This window comes from Telmatherina bonti (assembly GCF_933228915.1).
Source record: "Telmatherina bonti genome assembly, chromosome: 20".
NCBI classification, from domain to species: domain Eukaryota; kingdom Metazoa; phylum Chordata; class Actinopteri; order Atheriniformes; family Telmatherinidae; genus Telmatherina; species Telmatherina bonti.
The window spans coordinates 19,496,140-19,524,066 of NC_136618.1; the positions used below are offsets into that span (position 1 = coordinate 19,496,140).

General features: G+C 37.7%; 1 protein-coding gene across 1 annotated transcript; it reads left to right on the forward strand.

Annotated features, from left to right (window-relative positions):
* The first annotated feature begins 298 nt into the window (after positions 1–298).
* dnajb6b (DnaJ heat shock protein family (Hsp40) member B6b) lies at positions 299–27,927 on the forward strand. Its single transcript, XM_079259645.1, has 10 exons — positions 299–433; positions 8,294–8,422; positions 9,885–9,994; positions 12,404–12,466; positions 12,732–12,836; positions 15,500–15,631; positions 15,723–15,870; positions 15,965–16,035; positions 24,447–24,605; positions 26,780–27,927. Exons 2-10 carry the CDS (start codon positions 8,358–8,360, stop codon positions 26,887–26,889), a joined length of 963 nt encoding a protein of 320 aa, XP_079115771.1. The 5' UTR covers positions 299–433; positions 8,294–8,357; the 3' UTR covers positions 26,890–27,927.

The following is a 27,927-nucleotide window of genomic DNA, read 5'->3' on the forward strand; positions in this document are numbered from 1 at the left end:
TACAGTAACATAGTCTATGTGCAGTACTAAGCAATTGTGCTAGTTAAGCTGCAATAGTTTCACGAGGCTGACAAAGGTTTCTTGAACATCCGGAACGACAAATTAGTTCCCCACTCTTTCCAATTAGCCAACAATAAACATGGTTATTATTATTATTATTATTATAAATTGCCCAGCAGTCAGTCGGTCAAAGCTATGTCTAAAATAAACAACGGGATTGTATTTTATTTGAGGAGGAGCTGCTGCTTATTTTGGTACATCTGATATCCGATAGCAGTGAAAGCCTCAGCAAACCGTTGTGGGCCACATATCAGTAGCTACACCACCATCAGTAACCAGTCACCACCAGCTGCTACTAAGGTTTCCCATCCTGAGATAAGGGTAGAGAGTAACAACAGGGAGGCCATTCGGAGCAGATATTTATTTGCGTAGGGTAAGTACTCTTGGTTTGAGAGGAGATTTTAACACAATGTACGAAAACACGGTCTCAGATTGCTTACAAAGCGACGCAGGAATCTCCTGCCGCATAGGTCCGAGTGCACGCGGGGATGCTGCTGTGAAATGCCTGCTGCTATCGCTGGTGTTATTTGTCTCATATATAAACGCATTTTAAGTCCCTATTAGATATTTTAGCGCCACTTACGAAAAATATTTTCTTTTTCAAAGGGTACATGCTAATGTTAAGCTAAAGGGACATTTTGGTACTGTTGGCTGTAGCTGTAAACTTAATGTGAATAACTTTGCTACAGTTAGCTACGTTAGCTTGGATTTATAAAAGGTTTAGTGTTTATTGCTAACACACGATTAAGATTGACATTGCTAAATGTTCTTTTGGGCGCTAATGTCAGTTAGTTAAAACATCCATTCGGTTACTAGACGTGAGTTACGAGAACATTTATTTTTTTGTTCGTGATTTCCCCCTCTGACGCAACGCCATTATTTGACTGATTAGTTGTGCTTCCAAGTTATTTTTGCTTAAAACTGCGGCGTTCAGCTTTAAGACTTTCTGGAAGTTTCTTTCGATATGATTGGCTGCTTTCACACGTTATCTAATCATTTCAGGTGTTTGATTGGCCTGTTGCTTGTGGCTTCTGGAAATGATACTTATGGCGATGTTTACAGAAAATCTGGGTACTTTTCCGGTTTAGCTCAAGAACTTAAGGAAAATATTGTTGGTTTGTTTGCTTGTTTATTTATATATTGGATGACAGTTTTGGTTCCCAAGGCTTTAGAGGAAAGAGCTAGTTTATATATAAAGTTAATCATATTCTTGCGTTATATAGCACTAACCTAATGTGTTAATTTACTAGCTAATTAATTGTACTTGACATACATTTCACTAAGAAACGCTGTATAATAGTCACTAGGTTAAAGTGCTTAAACGAGGGAATACTATCATTTAAGAAGACATTACAGACAAAAATAAACTGGTAACTTTTTCTTCAAATTTTTTTAGTACATCACAGATATCTGTCAGATATTACTACTTTCCAAGCATTTAAACAAGCCTTAAACATTTTTTTTAACGTTCAAAATCTTGACCTTTTTATTTGTACTTTCTCATTTCAATGTATTGGGAAATGTTTTAATAAATTGTTTTAGTGTCTTGTGACATTTTATTGGAGAAAATGAAAACTTGATTTATTTAAAAAGTAATGATCATCATTCATAACTAATGACTTTTTCCAGTGTTATAGTGTTTGATTTTTTTTTTTATTTTTTTTATTTTTTTTTATATAAATAACTGAATTAATTAGATTATTTGTCATCTTTATAACTCCACAAAACTCCCAGAAGATCAGGATGGCACAAAGACGAAAGGAATTATAAAAGTAAACATTCAGATTTGCAGATGAAATTTGAAGTGCAAGAAGAACTTTTTGCATAACTCTACTCACTGCCGAATTAAAAAAAAAAAAAAAAGCCAGAATTTGCTGGTGCAAGGTCAGCAGGGGGATCAGGGGATGGAGATTGGTCATGTCCTGAGTACACAGTCAAGAATTTGTTGAATAGCAAACAGCAGCTAAAACAAATGCAGCAATAGCAAAAGTTCACAAAGTGTGTGTGTGTGTGTGTGTGTATATGTATGTAAATATATATATATATATATATATATATATATATATATATATATATATATATATATAAATATAGACAGAATTCCTAGGCGCAGCTGAGGTGTTGAGGGGATCTGGCTTAGTGGCCTCAGGATTGGGTCTCTGCTTTTTGCGGATGATGTGGTCTTGCTGGCTTCATCTGGCCATGATCTCCAGCTCTCGCTTGAGCGATTCTCAGTCGAGTGTGAAGCGGCTGAGAGGAGGATCAGCACCTCCAAATCTGAGACCATGGTCCTCGGCCAGAATAGGGTGGATTGCCCTGTCCGGGTTGGGAGTCAGGTCCTGTCTCAAGTGGAGGAGTTTAAATATCTCAGTGTCTTATTTACGAGTGAGGTAAGGATGGAGTGTCAGAAGGCAAAGCTCTCGATTGACCAATCGATCTACGTTCCTACCCTCACCTATGGTCATGAGCTGTGGGCAGTGACCGAAAGCACAAGATCTCGTATACAGTCGGCTGAAATGAGTTTCCTCCGCAGGGTGGCCGGGCTCTCCCTTAGAGAAAGGGTGAGGAGCTCGGTCATCCGGGAGGGGCTCGGAGAAGAGCCGCCGCTCCTCTGCATTGAGAGGAACCAGTTGAGGTGGCTCTGGCATCAGGTCAGGATGCCTCCTGGACGCCTCCCTGGTGAGGTGTTCCAGGCACATTCGTCTGGGTGGAGACCCCGGGGAAGACCCAAGACACAGTGGAGGGATTATATCTCTCGGCTGGCCTGGGAGCCCCTTGGGATCCCCCCCGCAGAATTGGCAAATGTGGCTGGGGAGAGGGAAGTCTGGGCTTCCAGGCTTAGGCTGCTGCCCCCGCGACCCGACCCCGGATAAGCGGCAGAAGATGATTGGATGGATACAATATATAATATGACCTTATGTATTTGTACTGTTTCTTTTCACTTACAATCAATATCTGCTCTTCTTTTAAAAAATATTTACAACAAAAAGTTTCAGTTAGTCATGGGGGCTAAAAATAAAATGATACTGAAATAATTGCTACTTTATTGTAATCGAGGTAGCCTGTTCAGGTTATCGTAATATCGATTTGAGGTCATATCACCCAGATCTACTTTAAAGCTCTTCCAAATCAGTCTTGTCTCACATTGGCTTATGCACTGCTATCTATTAATTAGCAACTGAACGTTTTTGTGATATGTTTGCGTGAGCACCCTTCTGTAAAAACTTTATAGAGAGAATTGAGAAAAATCCATCTAATGTACCTAAGATAATGAAAACACTTTAAGGTTTTAAGCAGGAACAATTATTACAAGGAATAATTTTAGGTAGTCAACAGATTTGTCATTGTGTTTTGTTTAGCTGTTACCTGTTACCCTGTTCAGTCTCCTTTGATGTACTTCAGGCCGTGGCTGCTCTTAGCCTGCTTTTTTTTTTCTTTTGAGCTTGTGTTAAATGTCACATTTGAAGTGGTAATGTTCTTGAGCACTGACAAATCTCCTGTAGCTGGCTTATTTTATTCCTGTCATTTGGCTGCCAAAACAAAAGAGATTTAATTTAATGTGTTGTAACTATTGAGTTAATGCAAGCATTTCTTTCTTAAGAACAAAACTGAAACGCATAAGTCTAATCAGAGATCTCAGTCATCTCATAAAACCATGAGCTGTTCAGCAGATAATTAACTTGGGAGTTCTTGAGTAAATGGAAAACGTTAAAACATGTTCTTACCTTGATTAGCTGCTAATACACAGATGATGTGGAGACACACAGGTTTGAGTTTGATATGAAACAGATTTATTGTTTTTAATGTATTTTGGCATACTGTAATTTGAGTTTTATCTTTTTATTCTTTAATCTAGTGTTAGAGATCTTTTGTTTTTTTTCTCTCGTGTTTTCCCACTCAGATATTAGTTTGAAAACAGCCTTTTAAAACGTTTGTGCACACAAATGTCAGTTTATGATGATTTTGAAGTAAAACTTAGTTCATTAACTATCAAGATTGTATCTGTCTGTGGTAAAAGCCCCAGGTTTGTTTACAAGCATCTCAACAAATCCATGTAAATCAATATGAGACAATATCACATGCTGATTTAACACGGTGTCGTTCATATAAAATAACAGACAACAGCTAAAATATCAAAATATATTTATTCCTGAGCTTGCGGAGACATTCAAATGGAAAACAGTCATATTTATAAAGATGTGTCATCTTAGGTACCTTGCCATTTGATTTAATTAAGATTCAAGGTGCTGTGATATTAATTGATTACCAGGATTTTCATTGCATGTTTTTCCTCATTCAAGATTCCAGATTTGGGCAATAATATTGGATTATTTAATTGACATGTAGATCCGTGTGTTGTTAGATCCTAGTATTCAGAAATATCAGGCTGGACCGGATAATGATGTGCAGGAAGTTTTATCAGTATTGACACACGGTCATGGAATTTACACAAGATTTTGACTTAATCACACACTATGATTAGCTGACACAACCCATCATACCATAGAAACTCTGGATACCAATCTGCATAGAACAGAATCATACAAAAGTCTAAATACTTTTGGTACTACATTAAATTGTCCTTTTTTTTTTTTTTTTTGGTTTCACTCCTTTTTTTTTTGGGTCATTCACTGTTGTGAAGTTTTGAATCTCTCAAGTGTTACATAATAGTACACCTTCTCATTTGGCATGCCAGTGCAGTACAGCTGAAAAAAATGAGAAATTTGAAAAGATGTTGTAATCTCTTGCTGCTCAATTTTCCTGGAAGTGTCTGCTTGTGTAGTTTCCCATACTGTTGCTACTACTTGAAAAAAATAGGACCACTGAGATCAGACCAACCTGTTAACTTCTCTGTATGATCTTCTGTCTGTGCAGACCCCTGAACTGGGAAAGTTGCTCTCAGTGGACTTGTCAAACAGATTTAAATCATCAACAAATATTCAAACATCCTCAGCTTGTTCCTGTAAACACAGGAGAAGCAACTTGTCACTTGGGCCTTGATCTCATCACTCAGTGCAGATTAAGCAGCTGTGGAAAGGTTTTATTTTTTATACTTGTGTGTAGAACTGCATACATTTCATATGAACTTTTCATTTCTCAGTTATTCTACATCAAACGACATTTCCATATTCACTGGACAGTTCTCTGAAAATTTTTGTAGGAAAATTTCTAAGTCAAAAGTATAAAGTCATTTTAAAATAAAGTGGTTAGGGTTGGTGGCAGGACATGTTGCAGTTAAAATAATGTTACAATATGGTTTAATGTACATAAAAGCTATTTAGTCAGTATGATCCTCTATGATTGTCATGTCACAATCTGTCACAAGTGCACAAAATAAATAAAGTATGCAGAACCATGAACTAACTCTTTAGTGGTCACTGTTGTCCATTAAATCAACTGCTGCAGGGAACCAGTGATGTTAAAGTGGGTCAGTAATGGATAAAGTGAGGGGGGTAAAAGGAGACACATTTTAAAGGGCATGGACTTAAATTTTTAAAGAAAATTCAGAGAAAAACAATTGCACTCTGCTTCATGTCCCTATATGTAAAGTATAATTGGATACGGAGTAGAATGATTGGTATTATAGTCATTAAGTTAAATAAGTAAACAGGATAATGAGCAAAGAAGGAGGCGGGGGATATTTAAAATGTCCAAGGGAGATTTGACCTCACTGCCTGACACGGGCATCTGAAAGAAGCATCAGTACTGCGTTCCAATCAAGAAAAACTCAATGGCACTGCCATGTGCCGAACATCATCTGGCCCCCACATAACACAAGCACAATCTAACCGCAAAGGGCACAGGTTATAAATAGCTAACAAACAGGACACTGTGCACTCATGTTTTGCTCTCTGGTTTGTTTATGTTTAGAGTATAATTGCTAAGAGAGAATCTTATTTGAAGATATGTTTTGATATTTTAACTTTTATCTTTCTTTGGAAAGCAAGTTTTTATCAAGCTGATTTTCAATAAGTTAAGAAAAGGAATGAAATCTGGATTTAATGTAAATCCATCAGTTGTGGTAGTATGTTGGATTTCTGAAAGAACTGGGATAACAGATTTTTGTGTTAGTCATAGAAAACAGAATTAGTTTGGGTTTATCTCCATCATATGTTGCTTCTTTCTTCCACGCTTTGCAGTGGATCCATTCATGTCAGATAATGGTCTGGATTCGAAATTACTTTTGTTTTCTCCACCTCTTTTATGTAATGTGAAATCCAGATTGGGATACCGCCTGACTGGATGAGTTGATAATATTTTTAGGTAATCTTGTACTGGATTTAATTCAGGGATTATTTCTTGAGTTTTAATTCAGAATGAAATACATTATATTGATGTTTTTATCTATTTATTGTTTTAATCTGTTTTATTTAAATTTTTACGTGAGGCAGTTTGGTCAATGGAAGTATTTTTAATTTGCTTTATGAATAAATTTGACTTTGCAAAGAAAACTCAATACTGAGATAAGAAATCTTAAAAGTATCTTCTAAAATATTTTCTCCCATTACTTCAAATAGTATGGATTTACTGTACACTTTAAATATTCATAAGATGCCCAAAAATGAAGAGATTATTGAAGAGATTAATGCATTGGTTTTGAACAATGGTTGAATAAGTTTGAATGTTACAGCTGCTAAACTTGTTATATACATACTCCATTTTTTTTTCTGTTCAATTCATACTCCACGAGAAGCTTCGTTTGCAACGGGGAGGCGATTCCTGCAGGTGGCCATGCAGGGATTTTATTTGCAATGAACCTGGTTATTTCATATTTAACAAGAATCTTTGTCTGCAAATGGGCAGGTTATGCGTGTAGCTTCTTTTAAATGCTGCATGTTGCATAAATGTTTACTTTCACACCACCCTGATAAGTTGTTTTATTAAAACTGTCCACCATCCACCACCAAAATTTATCAGTAATGCATCTACACCTTTCTTAACCACAACCACTTCAAATGTCTGACCAGTCATACGGTACTTCTTGGAGCCCCTTGAGAAGAAAGTTCTGCCAGCCCGATGTGATAGGAATTGTTTACAACCACGTCCTCAAGAACAAAATTACATCCTTTTCTTCTCATGGCCTCAAAAACAAGAAAAAAAAGTACCTGCTTCTTGCAAAGTATGTAGCAAGCTTTAAATGTGGCATACAGAAAGCAAAAATATCATTGTAGGTGGTAAATATGCTCATTGAATTAGATTGCTGCTGTCACTGGAAAAATGAGCCTTTGCCACCTGATGCTTATTTCATGGGATGTTAAAATCAGTGTCTGGCTGCTGTTTCAGTTTCAGCTGACTGTGAACACTAATAAGGTGAATTAAACATGGTCAATGGCCATATAGATTATCTTTATGTCTATCTCTATTTCTGTATTTATCATTCATGCTGTAAACCTCTCAAAATCCAATAAAGGAGCATGATTGACATACTCGTGTCATCTCAGTTTGATATTCATTAGGTAAATATGGCACGGCAAATGTGCATGTTGTGAACGAGGAAATTTTAAACAGCAGCCATGAGGGTTTAGGTCTATTAAGATTATTGAACTTGAAATAGTTTTTGTTTACTTCAAACAGCCAGGAATACTAAAATATAGCTTACCTTGCAGAGATGTTTTGGAGAGTTGTCTTTAAAATGGAACACCTCACTAACATTATATGATCCTTAATTCTTTCCATTGCCTCATTTCCATGTAAGACAATAACTTCTACATGTATGCTTTTACCCACACAGTCAATTTTCAGCTTGTTTGTGTCGTTATATATTTATGTAGAAGTGTTGCAAATTGAAACAACTGTTATATCTTCTTACATGCTGTGTCAAGCTTGTTGTGTCTTGTCTTTTTTTAAAAATTTTTTAAAGCAGTTTCATTAGTACATGCTTTTAAAATCAACTTTCTGCCTTTGTTGTTAACTTCCAAAAAAGAAAAGAAAAATATTTTTCATATTCTCAGACAGCCTCAGGCTGATGTATCATCTATGTTATTGCGCAATTCAGCTAGGCTTGTCTTAGCTTAGCTGTCCTCTTTCCAGCATTGCTATTTCAGTACATCGCCAAAGTGTTGGGTATTCCCACCCTTTTCCCTGCCAATGTCCCCTTCCTCCCCTTTTGAAGTGTACCCTACTGGTCTGGAAAGAAGGTGTCATGCTGGCCACACATGACTATGCTTAGTTGCACTTTGTTAGGGCATGTTGGTTTGATGACCGCAAGTCTAACAAAACTTTATTCCCACAGAGTCAACCCAGAAGACCCCAACGCATAAAACGGCACCTGCAAGCAAGCACACACAGACAGAGCCATGGTGGAATACTACCAGATATTAGGAGTCCAGAAAAATGCAACGCAAGAGGACATCAAAAAAGCGTAAGTGCCCTTGAGGTTTTTCTGCTCTATTTTTCTCCTGCTGTAGCTGTTAAATGTCGGCCACTCATGGGGTGCAATAAGTTAATAATATCCCCCTGGAGCTTTATAAACTGACACAAGGAGAGAGAGAGAGTGTGGGACAGAATGCAATGCAGAAAGTTTCCACTCTTCTTGCTGTAACCTTTCTGCAGTCAAATACCTTCCCCCCTCACTCACCCATTATGACTCAGTCAGCTTCTGAAAAGGGGGTTCTAACTTAACATTTCCTCACCTGTTTCTCCCAAACAAACATTTTCATTAAGAAAAATTATGTCAAATGTCGATGACAGAATAAGCCAGCTGAAAAATAGATTTGTCCTTTTTTTTTTCCCCTTTTTTCTTTTTTATGGAGGCAGGGGTGTTTATTTTTGAGTGAAGTGGTAAATTGCTAAGCAATGTAGAGTCTATATTGTAGACTCTACAGAAAACTACTCTGATTGCTGCTGATTAGATCAGCCCATCTTAAGAATATCAGATTTACCCAGAATCCAGCACAGAGATGATAAAAGCTTTGAGTTTGCGGTCCCTGGCTACAGCGTTTTATCAGTCAGTTAATTGTCCTGCAAGCCTGTGATTTGTTGTTGGATAGGATTACTATGATTTTTTATGACATTATTTTCCTACCATGCAGAGTTTAAGTGAAAATAACATTTTCATAAAGCATCACGTCAGGCAAATATTTTAATTTGATGTCAATCTGTGAGTGAATGTTTTTAATGTACTGGATTTAGCAGATGACAGAGAAGGCTCATTGTCCAATTTGTTGATTAAATGTAATGGATATTAAATTATTTCCACAAAAACAAGTTGTAATACTGATCTTAAAATGGTTCAGCCCAAGCAACGAAGGCTCAGAAAATTCTGCTCTCACGGAGAGCTAACAAGCCGACTGCAAAATTCCACTAAGGTACCCGGTTTTCAACTATGCAGCATTGTTTAGCTGGTTTGGCCTCTGACCAGCAATCATGCTGTAGGCAGCAAGATAATGTCACTGATTGTAACAAAGATGTCGACTACAAAGACTATTCACTGTCGCGCAGTCAGTGAACGAATCCCTGGATTGTTTGAAGCCTTTTTTCTGTCTGAATTTCCGTCCCTTGGCTTGTTCGCAGTTTGTGTGTTTGCTGCTGGTCTTAGAAACAAACAGCTGATGCAGCGTAAGCTGCTGTTAGAGGCCTACGCTGCTTGTCAATGCAGATGAGGCTGTCTTTGTCATTTCTGCATGGGTGGGGAGAAGGACTGTATGTATAGAATTGTGTGCATGTGTGTGTTGTCATTATTTCCACTCTCCCAAATAACCACTTGCCACCTAACCAATTACATGTGTCACATAGTTACTTAATTCCATCCATCAAGCTGTGTAGGGAGACAGTTTGCATATATTGGGCTTTTGCCCATTTTAACTCTTGTATTTGTGTCCCAGTTACAGAAAATTGGCATTAAAATGGCATCCAGACAAAAACCCAGACAACAAGGAGGAGGCAGAGAAAAGGTTCAAAGAGCTGTCAGAGGCCTATGAAGTGCTTTCAGATGGTAAGATTTACTTTACAGTGAGAAATGATTTTTTTTTTTTTTTTTTATACGTACCCTTTTTGCGACTATTACCACCTCAAATACAACACATTTTTTACTTTTTAATTTCATTTGTCACAAAAAAGATTGATCCCATTAAATTACATAATTGAACAGATGTGTTTTGCGGTTACAGCACCGTACATTTATATTATAGGAAAAATGTGTGAACAGTACTTTCAGGAATTTTTAATTTGACTTTTTCTTGATAAATCATTTAATAAATTGTTAGAGAATGAGAAATTTTTTACAAAATTGAAAAACGTAAATTTCCATCTTCACAATGTGGTGTCACTGTTTGTTTATGCTGTATGATAACAGCAGTGGCTTAACAAGGATGCCTCTTTTTTTATGCTAATATTGCACAACAGCTGTAAGGAAATTAGTTGTTAGAAATAATAATGATATTAGACTGTATCACAAATCTGATGCAGGTGGGGTTTCTTGAGTCAAAACTAGTTTAAATCAGTTTCTTTAAGCTTATTTTTTGCTGAATTCTGTTGCAGCATGTTAATGTAGAAGTGAATATGTTCAATATATTACTCTATTTTAATATTTAGTGAGCTGTTTTGTGCTGTGATCATTCCACTTCTGTACTTAATGGTTTTTCTTTTGTAATGAATTGAGCACAGTGATGCTTAATGTGTCAGACGGTGGTCTAAAAATATAAATAGTACTTCAGGTTCCACTTTGAAAGTAATTGATCTTCTTCCCACTCGCTTCTCTAAGCCACTTTAATGCATTACCAAGCAAGCGTTTAAAATGATCTAGTGAAACCTGGCCATGTTAATTGTAAATGGAGTGAAGATTTTGTGGGCACTGACTGCTATAGGTTATTCGGGCTCTTAGGCTTGCTTTTAATTGTTGTTGTCACTTCGATATTTGTGAACATCATTTGTCACAAGTGTACACTGGAATTCAGAAATAAACTTTGATTTATTTCTTACACATATTTGATTGCCCTATGTCTTCGGACTGGGTGACATGGCTTATAACTGATATCACAATATTTTTTGCCCTTATCCTGATACATGATGTATGTCCTGATGTTTTAAAATCTTGTCTAAAACACTGTAGATGTTGAATTGAACATGATCATACACAAAAAGACACAAGTAGAGCAGCAGAGAGCACATGGAAATTGTCATGTCAACCACTGGTAAAACAAAGACATCTGGTTTAAGATCAGCTCTTATTTTATAATAACAGGAAGAGGAGAAGGAGAGGCAGGAGTTTTCCTGCTCTGGTGCATACGAAGAATTCCATGTCTATCAGGAAATATGCACAGCTGAACAATTAGCGTCGTCATCATCATTCCTGAGATGTATTAGTGCTTAAAAAGGACGTCTTGCATTCAGCTTCCATCTTTTCAAGCTCATAACCAGCTTGTTTGCTGGCTTTCTGCATTCTCCATGTCACTGTTTCCTCCTGAAACAACACCGCCCATGTTCGCATGGGAGTGGGGAAGTGTCCCTCTGCCATGAGTGAGAGAAGATAAACTACGAAGAAAATCCCATGTCAAGTGTATTCAATATATTGCCTGGTTCTACGATGACTAAATGGTTAAGAGAAACTCAGCACAGTCATTCTAGTCATTCAGTCCATGAGTCTAATGGTAAAAATGTGATAGTGTCTGGAATTCAGACATAGCTGAGAAAATACAGTGGAAGTCTGTAGTGCTGACTGAGTCACTGTTATTTATTTATTTATTTTTTTTAACCAAATAGTCACAAGATACCGATGTTAACAATTGTAGGAATTTGCATGGCTCTGTGTCAGACTGGTTCAGTTAGAATGAACTTATCTCTTTTGTTATGACACAAAAATATTGCATGGTTGAATTCGTCTTATTTTTGTTTTTGAGGTGAAGCATCTTATTTTAGGTGCAGTTTGTCCAGGCTGACATTCTCATTACTGTTGAATAATATAATGGTTTTTATATGATATATTTTTTAATATATTGAATTAAGTCACGGTTTTACTGTCACGGTCAAAATATCAGAACTGAGTTTGCATAAGATTTTGCATAAACTGTGTCCTGTGTTTTTAATGATAGTTTAAAAAAAAAAAAAAAAAAAAAAAAGGAGGAATAAGATACTTTGTGTTTCTGCTGAATATGTTGGTAATGATATTTTTTTCTTTTCTGTAATTTATAACTTGAGTTTGAATGTTGGATATTTTGTAATAGTTCTTTTTTTTTTTTTTTTTTTAACTTTGAAGACAGTCAGAATGAAAGTGTTTAATAACACAATAATTAATACTAAATGATTTTGTATGAAAATGAATAGGGACTATTTGAGTCTTAATAAAAATTCTTCAGTATGGAAACTTGTGTTTAGTATTTCTGATGTTCTTGCGTTTCTCTTTCAGAAAACAAAAGGAATATTTATGACCGGTACGGCAAAGAAGGCCTCTCAGGAGGTGGAGGAGGCGGTAAGGCATTGATTTTCAGAATAACTTCATATCTGTTGTTGTCTGCAAGGAAATTCTTAATAAAAATTAGTTTGTATTTTAACAAATAGGAATAAATAATAGTCTTGCTTATTAGCAGCATGATTTTGTTAGAGGTTTTGTCAGGGTGTGTTTTTGTTGTTTGACTGGCATCATTATAACTGTAAATGATGCTTGTTTGCAGTGTTTTGTCTTGATGAGCAGGAATGGAGTTTTACATGCTCTGTTTTTCTTCACTGCTCTGCAGGAGGACACTATGATCCCTTCGGCAGCAGCAGCTTCACATTCCGCAATCCTGAAGACGTTTTCAGGGAATTCTTCGGTGGCAGAGATCCATTTGCAGATCTTTTTGGTATGTCCATCTTATTCCTGTCTGTGCACTCACATGCACTAATAGGACTTGTTTTTTTCATGGAAGAATGGTGGAGGGGTTGCTTAAGAGGGGTGTAGCTATTACTAACTTTTAAATTTCATCAGAAAGAGTAAAACGAACAGACAGCCCAGTTTCATGCAATGTACAGTTTTGTTTTTTTTTGTTATTGTTGTGTTTCCATTTCCCAATTAGTTTCCCCATTAGCCAGTAATTCCTGTGGTGTAAAAATATAAATGCTGGTGCGTTCGACCCAGGAAAAAACCTGAGCACTAATCCCTGAAAGCGCTGTGATGAGCATCTGCAACACACTCAGCACTGTTCCCTTCAGGAGGTGGTCTGAGGTCACATGAATGGAAACGCTGCTTGTCTGCAGGGTGTTTTGTCAACTTAAGCTTCAATATGTTGCCTCACTTAAACAGGATATAAGCCTTTTTAAGTTATATCATTAAAAGTTGTTAATTAAAATTGACAGGTACTCCATCGACCGTATACACCTGACCTTGTATGAAATGTTGATGTAAATTACTTGAAAAAATTTATATATCATTAACAAAGATGAAAGTAGTTGATGTATAAATGGGTAAAAATGAGCTCATTTTACTCCCTACTAACTAGGAGATTGTGTTGATTTTGATTAAGTCCTTTTATAGACTAAGAAAAGCACTAAATTATCTGTCATTCACTCACATCAGTGGCTCTGGTGGAACTGTGTATGGTGTACACGTTTAAAGATTCTCCTCTACTTTCCCTTTTATTCCTTCCTGCACCTTCACTGATATAAATGCTGAGACAGTGTTAACCACATATTGGTGGAAATCGGTTATATATGGCATCAGACAGTTTATTTGTAAGTAATTGTGTTAAATATAACCAAGTAAAATGCCGTTGATGACTGTTCTAGGTGTCCGGGTTCAGCGAAAGGCTGATGGGAGGCGTGTGTAGTTCACTTTGCGTAGCTCTAAATAAGGAGTTCAGACACAGGCACAAGATGGATTGGAGCGTCTACATCACTCAACTGGAATGCTTTCAAAAATAGCTTCTGTATTAAAACAAAAGCAGATGTAATAATGTCAAATGTGTGCGCTCTAGATCAGAATGTTTGGAATATGTGGTGAGATTCAAGTTTTCAAGTGCGAAGACTATTTTATAAACTTCCTTCTTGATACTGACATGTTACTGTTGTATTTAGATGCTTAAGATCAGTTTGTGCAACACAGCTGTTGCTGTTTACTCTCCTCAGTAAATAGTGACCATAGCATAACAAGTTAACCATAAAGCTGTCCACAGCACTGAGCAGGAGACCAAAGTTCAGCTGCTATTTTGACCCAAGGCAATCTTCATAATGCTTGAATAATTGAATAATTGCAGCTGGATATATCAAGTTCATATCAACTTTTAAGTGACTTCAAGAGCAATTTTGGCTTTCTCAATCACCCTTCAAGATGGCAACCAGAAAGACGGGTTCAGATGTGTTAACCTCCCATCCAGCCTCCAGCACTGACTGTTCAGCAGCTTGTCTCAGTGAGCAGCAGCTGGTCCGATGGATCTGTCATTCAGCCACATTAAAGCGTCCAGCAGACCGGGGGGGTGGAGGGGGTGAAGCGAGAGCAGCATGCTGTTGAGACAAATACAGACTCGCACGGCGACGTCTGCCAAGAACAGCACACTTACTCCTGAATGAACATGTGAAGAAACAGAGCGAGAGGAGATGTCAGCTGACTCTTCTCTACACTTAGATGCACTGCAGAAATGCAGCAAACAGAAGAGCTCCTTTAACTGGACTTGTAGCATTTAGATTTAAACAAGCTACTGTATGTCTGGTTCAGATTTCTGTGGTTACAGAGTTTTTTTTTTGTTTTTTTTTAAACTTTGTGGCATTGTTGGAACTTTCTTTCTAATGCAGCAAACTTTGCATTCTGATCTCCAGACTTTGCATTTAACAAGTCGTAAAAAGTTGTGTTGGATCACATCTGCAGAAGGGCCTTTTCTTCTTTCTTAAATTATACTGTAGTGTTTTTCCCCCTAGCTTGGTTCACAGTGCATAAATCAAGAATTGAGGCAGAGTCCAAAAGTTTCAACAACCCTCACCACTTCCAGTCCTCATTCTTCCAGAAGTCATCTTTCTGTCTTCTCGGATCATCTTTCATAAATGGACAAACACACAGGAACACTTATTTTAAGCTTCGCATCAGAGGGACCAAGCAAAGCTTTCTCGCTTCAGCCTCAGTGCGTTCAAGGTTGAATGAAGAGTTTTCTTTTAGCAAATGGTGCCAGTGATCCAGCATCATCCTGCTGGGGTGACCCAGATTGAGCCCAATTAGTGGCAGTTCCACTGGGCTTTCAAATGACGCTCTCAAGTTTTTAGGTGTATGAATGTTACACAAATTAGCAAATACTGTGTCATGATTTCTAAGAATCAGCAAAGGTTTTCAGCAAATTAAAAAATATAAGAAAAAACAAAACAAACAATCCAACTTAAACAACATCAAATCCACAAACGTTTCAGGGGAACAAATCAGATCATTAAGAAGCTAAAGAATAGATATTTCCTGACTACAATCAAGTGAAAATGTGACATGAATGGTGCGTAGCTGAATAGCGGCATTGCTCATTGGCGCATGATTCTTTTGATTCCTTCACAGCTGATCCCTCAGATGACTTTTTCGGAGGTGGTTACGGTCGTCACAGAGGTGCAAGCCAGAGCAGGATTGGTGGGTCCTTTGGTTTTGGTGGCTTTCCGGGATTTGGGTCTGGTTTCTCAGGGTTTGATTCAGGTCTGTTCTTTCATCAAACAACTTCACATTTTCTGGATGTTAGTTTTGACAAATATACTTATATAACCGTCAAATGTTTTCTGTTTTTTAGGCTTTAGCTCATTTGGAGACATGGGTGGAGGAGGATTTTCTTCCTTCTCTTCTTCTTCTTTTGGTGGAGGTGGAGGTGGCATGGGTAACTTCAGATCTGTTTCAACCTCCACCAAGATTGTCAACGGCAGAAAAATTACCACAAAACGGTACCCAAGTGTTTAACTTAGCAGTTTTTGTAATAATTCCTTAACCATTCTCATTTCTTGATATTGAAGGAGCATTTTTTCTCTGTGTGAACAGGATTGTGGAGAACGGCCAGGAGCGGGTAGAAGTGGTGGAGGATGGTCAGTTAAAATCACTTACAGTTAATGGTAAGGAGCAGCCACTAAGACTGGATAACAAGTAATTATCTTACCGCAGCAGTTGACCAACAAAGTTTTCCTCATCTGAATAAATGCCTGCATTGAACATTTTTTCTTATTAGTTTAGCAGCAAAGGAGGCGAGAGACAGTTTCTCAGTTTTTCTATATTTGTATTTATTCTTTTTATTTTGAGGGGGGGCAGCTATCTGGGTTTATGTTTTTGTTCTCTACAATAACTGAATTGTACTTTTCTGCTATATGCACAAAGTTGAGTATGTGCTGTGTGTGTATGTATATATATATATATATATATATATATATATATATATATATATATATATATATATATATATATATACATTTTTTTTCCCTTTGGGGTGTATATTGTTCTATGTTGTACCAGGAAAACAATATGGTGTACATTTGACTTGCGCTTGACATTTTTGCTCCTTTCATTTTACCGATTTAACAAGTGAATGAGAAGCTTAACCCAACTCACCCTAATTTCTTTAACATAAACTTCACCTCTCTAACATGTTGGCTATTGTTCATGCGAGTGTAATAAAAATGACATAGATTATTAATAAATTAATTAAGACAACTTGCATTTTCTTTTAGATTTATTTATTTGGAACACCACAGTGTGATTGATTTGTTTTTGCATGACTGCTGTTGAAAGGTGCAGTGTTCTAGTTTTACTAAAGTGATAATCAGCAGTTCATACTGTGAAACTAGATGACGGCACCTTCCGCTGTTTGTAGATGCATACAGAAGAGTTTTTGTTTTTAAACAGTTCAGATTTGTTCAATAAAGTTCAGTTTGTGGTACTTAGTGGTAATACCACCGCAGTCACCCAGTGAGTGTTTGTGTGTTTCTTTTTGCTTGAGTGGCTTTGAACCATCTCACTCTTTCAGGACGTGTGAAGTGTCTGCTTATGCCTGATCATGATCGATATCTGCTTTACACACCTGCAATAAAGTGAACCACATTGGCTGCCTCTTTTGTACACTTCTGTCCATCAAACGGCTCACCGTGTGCAGTGTCTTAACTTACTAATGTGTCATTGACTCACCTCAGGGCTTGGTCAGATATAGATCAGTACACTGGAAATATACGTGCATGTGTGTATTCAGAAAGACCATCCTTTTCATCATTTAAGAGGTAAGATAAACCCTTGGTTCACAGTAAAGACATACGTGTCTTCAAACGTTGCTTCAAACCCGTTTTTTTTTTTTTTTTTTTTTTAAACCTGTTAGGTGTGCTTTGCCTTTACAAATCAGAAGAAAATGAAACAACGCCCAGTTTGAGGATTCCTGTGCCCTTACTTGTATACCTTTTCCTAAAACACACCTCCGATGTGCACACTTTTATAAGGCTGTAAAAGTGCTGATAATGCACCTAGTTTGTCCTCGAACAACCTGAGCTTTGCAGACACTGCTGCACTCAGGATGAAAACATTGTCTGGTAAAACATGTTTCTGATATTAGACAGTTCCTTTTCATGGTGGTGATTTAAATGCGAGTGTGTTTGCTAAGAGTGAGTAGAGGCTGCGACTGCAGCTGGCTCAGATAACCACAAAAGAGTGTTTTCGTGAGGAATGTGCTCAAGGCTAGTTTCTTTACACAGGCACCACAGCGTGTTTTGCAGACACGAACTGAAGCGGGGCGAGGCCTTCAGAGTCTGGCTAACATGTGGCGCTTTCTTCAACAAACGCTGATATTTGGCTGTTTATAAACCTGGGAGCTATCAAATCAGTTTACTGTGATAGTGGCTCGGCTTTGTGAAGGCTACGTTTTCTCTCCTGGTCAGCTGCTCTTTCCCTCTTTCAATTTCTCTTTCGACACGACAGTCGCTGACTGAAGAAGCTGTCTTTGCGCTTGCGCAGTCCTGTTGCTAGGTGACACTGCAGTCCTGTCTGTATTCCCCACAAAACCTTCAGAAAAATCTTCATCCTATGTGTTCAGGCTGAACGCTTTTGTAATTTGTATTTAAAAGAACCATCCAAAGAAACTCAATAAAATTCTTAAAAAAAAAAGAGAAAGGAAAAAAAAAAAAAGAACTCGTAGACGCAACTGAATGAATTACAAATTATTTGTGATACTATAGCTCCCTCTTGTGGTCAATTTTTAATAGACGTGATATTTGCTCAAAACCAAGAAGGTTTAAAGTTAAAGTAAACGCTCAGTAATAGAAAAACGTCTATTTGTAGAGACCTGGGGTGTCCAAAGGGCCGCTGTCCTGCTGGTTTTCGACGTACATCTCACTCAAATGAATCTAACTGCATAAGAAGTTCTGCACAATCACTCATTGACTTGAGTCAAATGTGTCTGCGCAGGGATACATAGAAAAATTGTGGCCCTCTGGAGCTGGAGGTGGACACCTCTGGAATAGAAACTGAAGTGAAATAAATTAAATATCCCAAATGACAATAAAAAACTTTTATAGTGAAATGTGATGGAATAAAAATTGCATTCAAATAAAAGCAGAAAAATCAGATCACAAGCTCACCCAACGTCTGTGGAATTTCCTCAAGACAATTCAAGATGACGTTAAGTAGTTAGTGCTGCCTCCATGTGCTTGTATGCAGTCCCTACATATTATGTTCCTGAAGAGATGATTAATCCTCCTGAGGGATCTTCTCCCAGGCCCAAATCAGTGCACCACTCAATCTGGACAGTCTGGTGCTACGTTATTGATGGAACAAGGCATGATGACCCACCTGAAGATGTTGGGTCCTCATACCACCCTTATGGAGTCTGACAATTTGAGCAGAAACATGTACATACATGACATGCTGGAGGTAATTTTATATGGTTCTGATAGTGCTTCTCCTGTCCTTTCTTGCACAAAGCAGTAGATAGCAGTCCTACTGCCGGGGTGTTGTTCTGACCTCCACCCCACGTTTCCTGACGTACTGGCCTGTCAAAAACTACCATTATATTATTCTTAAGCTCTGGAAAACCTAAAAACTTGATTATTTTTTAGGAAGTTCTGAAGCCTTGGGAATCTGCACCATGAGTTACTAAAGTAATACTGACCACCTCTGTGCTTCTTACTAGTTTTGATGGCTATTATAGAACATAGCCATAGTTGCTCTGCAATATCCAAAGGTGAGAAACCACACTTAAAACCCTTTTTTCTCCAGCTAGTGGGTCATCTTACAGATGTGCTTTGCTTTATAGCTCATCAAACACCAGTAACCTGGATATCGGCACATGGGCTGTTTGAAGCTCACAAAGGCTGATTCAGCAAAGACTTGCAAGAGAACATTCATAACTACCATATTTCACTCAATTTATCCAAATAGGATCTCAGATTTGGGGATCATTCCCCTGGAAGTGGGCTTTCAGTTTGTCTTTTATGCTTTAATATTTGATGTGATCTTTTGTTATCTCTTAGCTAGGTTATCTATTATGAATTGGCTTGAACTGATGTTTCTATAAAATGTCCTGAGATGACATTTATTGTGAATTGTCGCTATAAATATGGCACAAATAAATCTGAATTGAATTATCGGAGGAGGTGAGCAAGAGTCAAAAGATTGGCTTTTACTAGCTACGCTTCAGAGTAGAGAAAGGATGCAAAACTGATGCTGAACAAACCGTTTTGGGGTGAGGGGTTAAGTTGTATATTGTAAGTTGTAAATATGACTAAATACGTGCGTCACATTTATATGGGTTCAAATTCACAAAAATCATCATTATTATTATTATTATTATTGTGTATTGTTTGCTTAATGCAATCTGTTTATAAACAGTAGTTATGCTGTTTTTCACCTGATATTTAAGTTTAAAGTTTAACTTCAAAATGGCCACTAGATGGCAGTGTTTGTGTATTAAAAAAAGCATAAAAGGCAGACTGAAAGCCCATTTCTGGTGAGCAATCACCAAATCTGAGGCCTTATTTGACTAAATGGAGTGACGTATGGTAGCTATGTAGACATTTTCCAGCAAGGAAACTGAAAATGAGCTAATCAAATAAGCCTATTGAAATGAAAGCATTTGTTAATTGTGACAATGGGCACATCCTTTCTTCAGCCATAGAAGAGGCTGCACTTTACAAGATGCTGGAAATAAAGTCTTGCAACTTTTGCAACTTTGCAACTCTTTTCCTCTATCCATCTTTTACCAGATGACACAAGAGTGTGATTTGCTGTCAGTTTTCACATGCTATGACTGATGGCTTCCTGTTGGCTAAAAGCACTGTCCGGTTCAAAACCCCCCACCCCCGCTTGAAAAACCATGTGCTTGACAGCTTAGCACAAAACTACCCCCCAGCCCGAAGCCACTGATCACTTTATGAGCGATGGCAAAGATAAGCTTCCGGTGTATTTGGGCATGTCTGCAGAAGGATTGTGTCCACCTGTGCTCAGCAATACAGTCACATAAGCGTGACACCAGATGTCCTAAACCTCAGGAAGATGGACTGTTGAAAATAATCTGCTTGTAGTTGTCATATGGGGTTTGTCTTCTGACCACCAATTTATATTAGGCCTCCTTAGTTGACAACTGAAGCTTCACCCTGCTATTTGTGAGGCTGTATTTGTCTGTCACACTTAGTTTTCATGTGTCTGTGTATTAATGTGTGTGTTAGTGTTTGTATTTCAGTCTAATTCTAGTCACACTGTGTAGCCCAGAGATGAATGGCAGGGACTCTCATGATAATAGCTGTAAATGAAAGCATTTAGAACCTCAACTGTGGTTTGCTTTTTAAATGAAGTTCTTGAGCCATAAAATAACCTTTATGAACATTAAAAGTTCTCATTATTATTATTGATCTTTAATATTGTCTTTTAAATTAATTTTCTGTTGATGAATATTAACAGGCATCCTAAAACCCAGGTAAGCGGACTCTATAGATACTAATCATCAGGGGTAAAGGAAACTGAAGGAAGCATGCAACCTTGAAGTCACAAACATTTAGGCTAAATCCGGCCGTCTAACTTCACCTGACGGGATCACAAAACAAATGTAGGTTAGGATTTTCCCTTTCTGCACCCTTCACAGCATAACCACCAATTGTCCTGCATTTCTGGTGGTCCACTGAGATTCGGCATCTCCTTACAGGGTTAACACTGTGTTTTTTTTAAAAGGTTTTTCAATTTAACAATCTGATTTGTACGTACTGAAATAAGGAAGCCAGGTTTTGGACCAAAACAGCATACATGCGTCCCTATAAAGTTTCAACATTTTTAGTGAGAAAGCAAGAAAATAAACATTCTGTGAAAACTATTCAGTCAATTTCAACCTTAACACAACAGAAAAGAATTTGTGACAAAGGATTTGGACTTGGGTCAAAACGGATGACCTGCAGGAATAAGATGCCTTTTCAAAGAGAGTGAAATCCAGCAATGCCATTGTCTGGGTTAAGACCTGAGCCTGAGATCAGGCAGTTGTCTTTGATGGTCCCAAAACCCTTGAGCACCACTTGAACAAATCAAATGAACCCCCTCTAAAATATACAGAGCTGCTTGGAATTAATAGAATCCCTCAATATTAAAGCACAGAATCTAAAATTCAGACCTGAACACAATTATTGGCACATGAAACCAAAATGCAGCTGAAAAAACTTTTACATTTTTCTTTTGGTCCTTTAGAAACTTCTTATGCTCATCTGATGGAGGTTTTTTGTCTGTTTCACTGAGACAAGCTTCTCCAATTCTGCAAAAATGCTTTCTGCAGTTGCACTTTCACTTCTTTTCAAATGTTATTTGGACAAGGTCGATTCAGGACTCAACACTAACCTGTTAGAAAAAACACTTTTAAAAATGTTCTTCTCTGTTGTTGAGCGGTGATAGCCAGATGAAACTCCTTTGATTTCCAACCAAATGTGCTGGAAAATGGCTCTGCTTTGTTTCTGCTGAGCTAATTAAAGCTGTTAATTAATGAAATACTTTCATTTATATGTAGACTAATATTCAGTGACTAAATATGACTGAAACTATGAACCAACAGTGTATCAGTAGCTGTAGCAAGATTGTTCTTCTTTCTCATCAGTTCTCTAATTTTAACCTATATGCTTACTTATTCTGGAGAATGTTACATACCTAAAGTTGTTATAGTTAATCAGTAGCTGCCCTTTCTCCTTGGCACATGCTTGGCAGCCAGAATTTATGTTGCAAATGTATGTGTTTCAATAGCTAAAACAGCAAAAAAAAAAAAAAAAAAAGCTATAAAATGCCTTGTTAGTCTGATAATTACATCTCTTCTCTACATTTCTTCTTTGATAAATTCAATGCATCCACATCAAAAAGCAGTAAAGAAGCCCCAAAGCTTGATGAAACCTCCACTGCGCTTTATTGTGTAGGGATTGCTTTTCATCATGCCTGCCATTTTTTTTTTTTAAGAGTTCTGCTTTTGTTGTTTTAACCTGTTCATTAATCAAATCAAATCAAACTTTATTTATGAAGTGCTTTTCCAACATAAAATATGTAACTCAAAGCATGTAACTTATCTTTAAACTGGTGTGCCTTCTTTCAGTCATAGTGTCAAACAAATGACTTCAGATTCCTGCAAATCAGGCTAAAACACTTCATACGTCTTGTGTATTTTCAACAAACCACACCAGCGTTCTGACATTGACTTTCTTCTTAGCACCTTTGGAGTTTATGCAAGCAAAATTTGTTGATAACTTAATGAAATTCTGAAAATCTTTGGCAGCATTCATGTCTCACCGCTGTGTAGATCAGGGGGTCACCAACTGCGGTCCTCGAGAACCACCATCCTGTAGGTTTCCCTGGTACAACACACTTGATTCAAATGAAAAGGTTCTCAAATGACTTGTTGTCATCTTCTGTGCCTGCCTGTGAATGAGCCATTGATTTGGGTCAGATAGGCTGCGCAGGGAAACACTCAAACCTGTAGGATGGTAGCGCTCGAGGATCGGAGTTGGTGACCGCTGATGTAGAAGCCATCGTTCATTAAAACAAAATGAAAAAAAAAGCTGCAGACACATTTATGTTTAACTGTATCCGTTCAATTCAATTCACTTCAGCTTTATTTGTATAGCGCCACTTCACAACAATGTTGTCACAGGGCACTTTACATACACAAATCAACATACAAATCATTTCAAGCCAATTCATACATATCCTATAATAGAAACCAACTGATTGCATCGAGTCATGACTTCGATCCAATCCCCCATCCTGAGCATGCATGTGGCGACAGTGGGAAGGAAAAAACTCCCCTTTAACAGGAAGAAAACCTCCGGCAGAACCCGGCTCAGGGAGGGCAGCCATCTGCCTCGACTGGTTGGGGTGGAGACGACAGGAAAGACAGATCAACATGTACATTTGCACTTATTCACGAAGACCTGCGGAAAAAAGGAGAAAAAAGTTAGAGACAGCAATATTGGCAAGTATTTATACATTAATATATTAGAGTAATAGAGCGAGGTACTTCTCAGTGCATCAGGTAACATCCCCATTGCTACATAAATATAGGTTGGCTAGACACACATAACTATAAGAGCAATGTATTCATTTGCACATATTACTGAAGGCATTTTAAGCTCTGTTACTATGATTCTTTTGGCCAATGATTTACACCATAAATGTACATATAAGTTGATTAAGTCAATAAGAAAACATGAACTCTTACATGGCTTGTTTGTTGTAGTTTTGTTTAAATGCTGAAATGCTCACACAGATGTAGTAATGACATCACTAAATGTCTATGCTGACTTGTGACGGGTTGGAGTCTGGACCGTCAGACGCTGTGTAGGAGATTTTAGAGATGCTGCTGCAGATCCTCCTCAAAATGGGACCAGTTTCAACACAGCGAGCATCTGGCCTCCTTTCTTCTACTCTCCGCTGCCTTAATTACACAACACAATGGCGATGAGATCTGCCTGTAATCTCCCAGCATAATAACCCCCCCCCCCCCCCCCCCCCCCCCAACCCCGACCCCGACCCCGTTCCCTGCCTGCTACTAATTCAATATAAATGTAAATTACCTAGAGAAAAGAATAACCAAATCTCATTTTATTTACATGACTAATCACAATAAAGTCAGGCAGATGAAATATGAATGAAATATATGGATGGCGTTTAAAAGATGGTGGTGGCGGCGGTGGGGGGAGGGATTTTTGTATCCTTAGGGAATTGTTTTATATCATTTTTGTTGTTTTTTTTGCTGGTTTACATCAATATATCTTCTGGACTCATGCTCAAGTTGCTGTAATGGATGTGTGTATCTATTTTCTCCTGTTTGATTGTATTCACACAGCCAAGGGCATCAGAAGGCAATATGCTTTCCCTTTTTTTTTTTGCAACACACATCCCTTGTCAGAAAGGATGAAATTCAGAGGTTGCTTTGGAAAAAAAAAAAGTTTTAATATTGAACACCTCAGGCAATCCATCCAGACAGCAAGAAGCTTAGGTGTGATTCATTCCCACTCTGCTCTGCTCACACCCACAGACATTGCAGCCCAAGACCCTTTGGAGGAGGAGTTTCGACGCTGCAGACAGAATGCTCTCCCTGGCTTTGGCCTACACCAGCGCTACCTGAGGAACTCCACCCAAAACCCCTTAGAGGAAGAGGAGGAACAAGGCTCTCAGAGCCTGGGACTAACGAGAGGTCCGCCCACCCGACACAGCAGAGCTGATTAATTACCAGCACACACAACTCTACTTTAAAGAGTCTTAATGAGCGTAGCTAATTGTCTGCTTTTGTGTCTGATGGCCACACAAAGCATGATGAAGTAGAGTGGCATGTTTGATTGGCAGATGTAAACAGCCAGGACAGAGATGTTCATTAGGCTGCTCTGTTCTACGTCATGGTAACGACTCGAGGTCAGAGTCCGCCCCCTGTTTTCCTTCAGGGGGTCAGGAAGTCAGACACAAAAGCTGAGCAATTATCTGCAACACACAGCCGCTGAATGTTTTTATAATGGAGGCTTCGTTAGTTAAGGAGGGGACCTTTAATTTCAGAGCATAGTTCCTGCTGAGATGCAAACAAAGAGCCTGATTCCCTCTCTGAGATAATGACACAAACTACTCTAATATTGCTCCTCAGAGAGCTTTTAACAAGTGCCGCTTTCTGGAACTCAGAGCAAAATCAGCATCAAGTTCTGACAAGTCAGAGGATAAAGTTAACAAGCAGAATATAATATCTTTAATGATGAGTGATTAATCATTTATAAACACTTGTAGGTCTGCTACAAAAAAAAAAAAAAGGAGAAAAGCTTTTGTTGGGTTTATTTTCTTCTTGCATTGCATTCATCTGCTAAAAAAAGAGCAACATTGGAACCTCAATTCACTCATATAGAAAAACTTTTAAGAACGGATAATGTAAAATAAAACCTACAAAATGTTAATTTCTTCACTTATAAAAGACAGATACCGTAATGCCTCTAATGGGGAAAAAAGAAAAAAAAAAGGAAACAAACCATTGGCACAATATTCATCTGCAACATAAGAAAAAAAAACCACTACACAAGTCCAGCATGGTAGCCCGGAAGTGCAAAACAAAATCATATTGAGTGAAACACTTTTATATTTTAACACCACATGTCTACATCCACTGCAACACTTTTACATTGTCTTGATCCATATTTACATGATAGAAACCATGTTTACATTTGCAAAACAAAAATACAATGCTGACATGGGCATAATAACTTTACATTTAAACAAAACAAAACAACTGGACAATTTGTGACACATTTTTACAATCCTTAATGCAAACTTACATGTGCAACGTGAAAACACCTTTGCAAAGTTCTGAAATTGAACACATTGCTGAAACATGACAAAGCAACTCTACATTGACACAAAACACTCTTACAAGTTCTAGAAACTCTCTTGTGATCAGCACACAGTCCAAAAGCCAGTATGTGTGTGTGTACATGGAGAAGTTAGGCTCCATTAGCATTGGTGAAGAAACCATTCAAGCTCAACAGGTTTTTGAGAATAACATGTTTCCCTCCGAATAAGCTTTGTTTATTTCAGTGAACAATGCATAATCATTTACTACACATAGCACTGTGCCATATCAGAAGTTTACAGTTGCAGTACTGGTCTGCCTGCAGTCTGGATCCATCACCCACTGGAAACATTTGGTGCATTATGAAACTGAAAATGTAAAGCAGGGAAACGTTTCAGTTCCTGCAGCAACAGGGATCCTCTGTTCTGGTAAAAGTAGAACAACACACAACATGCTGCACTGTTTCCACCACAGCTGGACTAAATATTTACCTTCACATATCTATGCCTTGAAGAAGACATTTTAATGATTTCTAATCATTGCGAAGGTTTCCAGCTGTAGAAAATCATTGCTACAATTTTTTTTCACAACAGTTTAGTGTTTATCTAAAAAAAAAAAAAGTTAAACTCCTTGCAAAAAATCTTCCAAAATGAATCTTCATCCTTTTATTAGGAGAATGAGACATAGATGTGAACATGTTGCCTTAAATCACCATGACAACTAAATGATCATAATGGACACATGAAGTAATGAAGTAATGTTCATGTTTATTATTACTGATGACATCATGTGGTTTGAATAGGAAATACTAAAATGTTACATGTCTTAAACATTATGTATATCAAATACTTTTCATTGTTACGACTTTTTTATAACCTCAAGTAAAAATAAAACTACTTTTATATCATTTATAAATCTCAAATATATTATTTATTGATATTGATAAGGGTGATAACATTGAGTCACAATCAACAAGCATTGCTTATAAAGCCTATAAATAGATGCCTTTGTTGATTTTAATTATTTCTTTATGTCTCATTTTCAAGGACACACGGACTCCAAGAGGAAGAAAATGTGGCTGAAGGAGGCAGAGTCCAAAAAGAAACGAGCTACTCGACTCTTCCCTCGGTTCAGTGGACTTGGTGCCTTTTTTTAAATACTTCACGTACACATACATGCATTTTTTCTTTCTTTTGCCAGAGGTGCCATGCACAATGTCTTTGCTTGTCTATCAGCCGCAGCACAAACCATACTATTACCTGCTTTTATCAGTAAACAAAAACGACCCCATTTTAATGCAAAGACGACCTGAGCTAGTTTGGTGCCCTAGGCAAGATTTTCAAGCCCCTTTTCCAACCAATTTACTGTCATCTCAAAATCAGACAAACGGACAAAAACATTCTTGATGAACAGACCAGGGTGAGGTGCATGTGTGCCTGATGTGAATAATGTAAAAGAGTTGTTGCGACTATATGATGATATTGTATCCAAGATGTATCTAGATTAGGCCATACTGACATTATAGTGGCGCTCTAACAAGCCACCTGTTTCCTGGCCAAGAACAGGCTTTACTCGGATGTCATGTTTGGTCCAGGATACAATATAATGGTTCATATGTGGCTGTATTTACTGTGGGTGAGCTTCTTTGGATGTACAGTGACCATTCAGAACTTATAGGAAACTTTTATGATTTAGATTCTCATTTTTACAGCATGTTTTGTGTGTGTGTATAAAGGGTTCAGGTAAAAGGAGTCTTACAGGGGCAGCTTCGTTTGATATAAGCAGAAAAATGACTGGAGTAATGTGGTACAGCATGTGAGGGGAAGTGAAGGTCAAGTTATTTGGTGGATTCTTCTTTTATAAAAGACTCTGAGGGAGAGGAAATATTGGAAAATGTGTGAGTAAAAGAGTCTGAAAGCATTAGAGAGTATTACAAAAAGATTAAAATGTTCTGCTCCCTCTTACAAGAACCCTCAATAACAAAGAAAAGTCACTATTAACCCTCTTAAACTCTGTTTTTATAAGGGATTATTTTTATGAATTGAACTCAGAAATAGCTTTTTATGATGCTTTTGGTAAAAATTTAGAAGCAAGCGTTTCATCTGATGTGTTCTTCTGATAACTATGACTGGAAATGTAGTAATGTCAGTGTTCCTTTCCTATGGACTCCATCATTAAATGTTTTAAGGAATCA

What these genes read in the sequence shown, in the direction of transcription:
- dnajb6b (XM_079259645.1), top strand. Translation starts at nt 8,358, where the DNA reads ATGGTGGAATACTACCAGATATTAGGAGTCCAGAAAAATGCAACGCAA. An exon ending in TCCATTTGCAGATCTTTTTG is followed by an intron (nt 12,837 to 15,499) that starts GTATGTCCATCT and finishes ATTCCTTCACAG; the next exon opens with CTGATCCCTCAGATGACTTT. An exon ending in GAGCCTGGGACTAACGAGAG is followed by an intron (nt 24,606 to 26,779) that starts GTCCGCCCACCC and finishes CTCATTTTCAAG; the next exon opens with GACACACGGACTCCAAGAGG.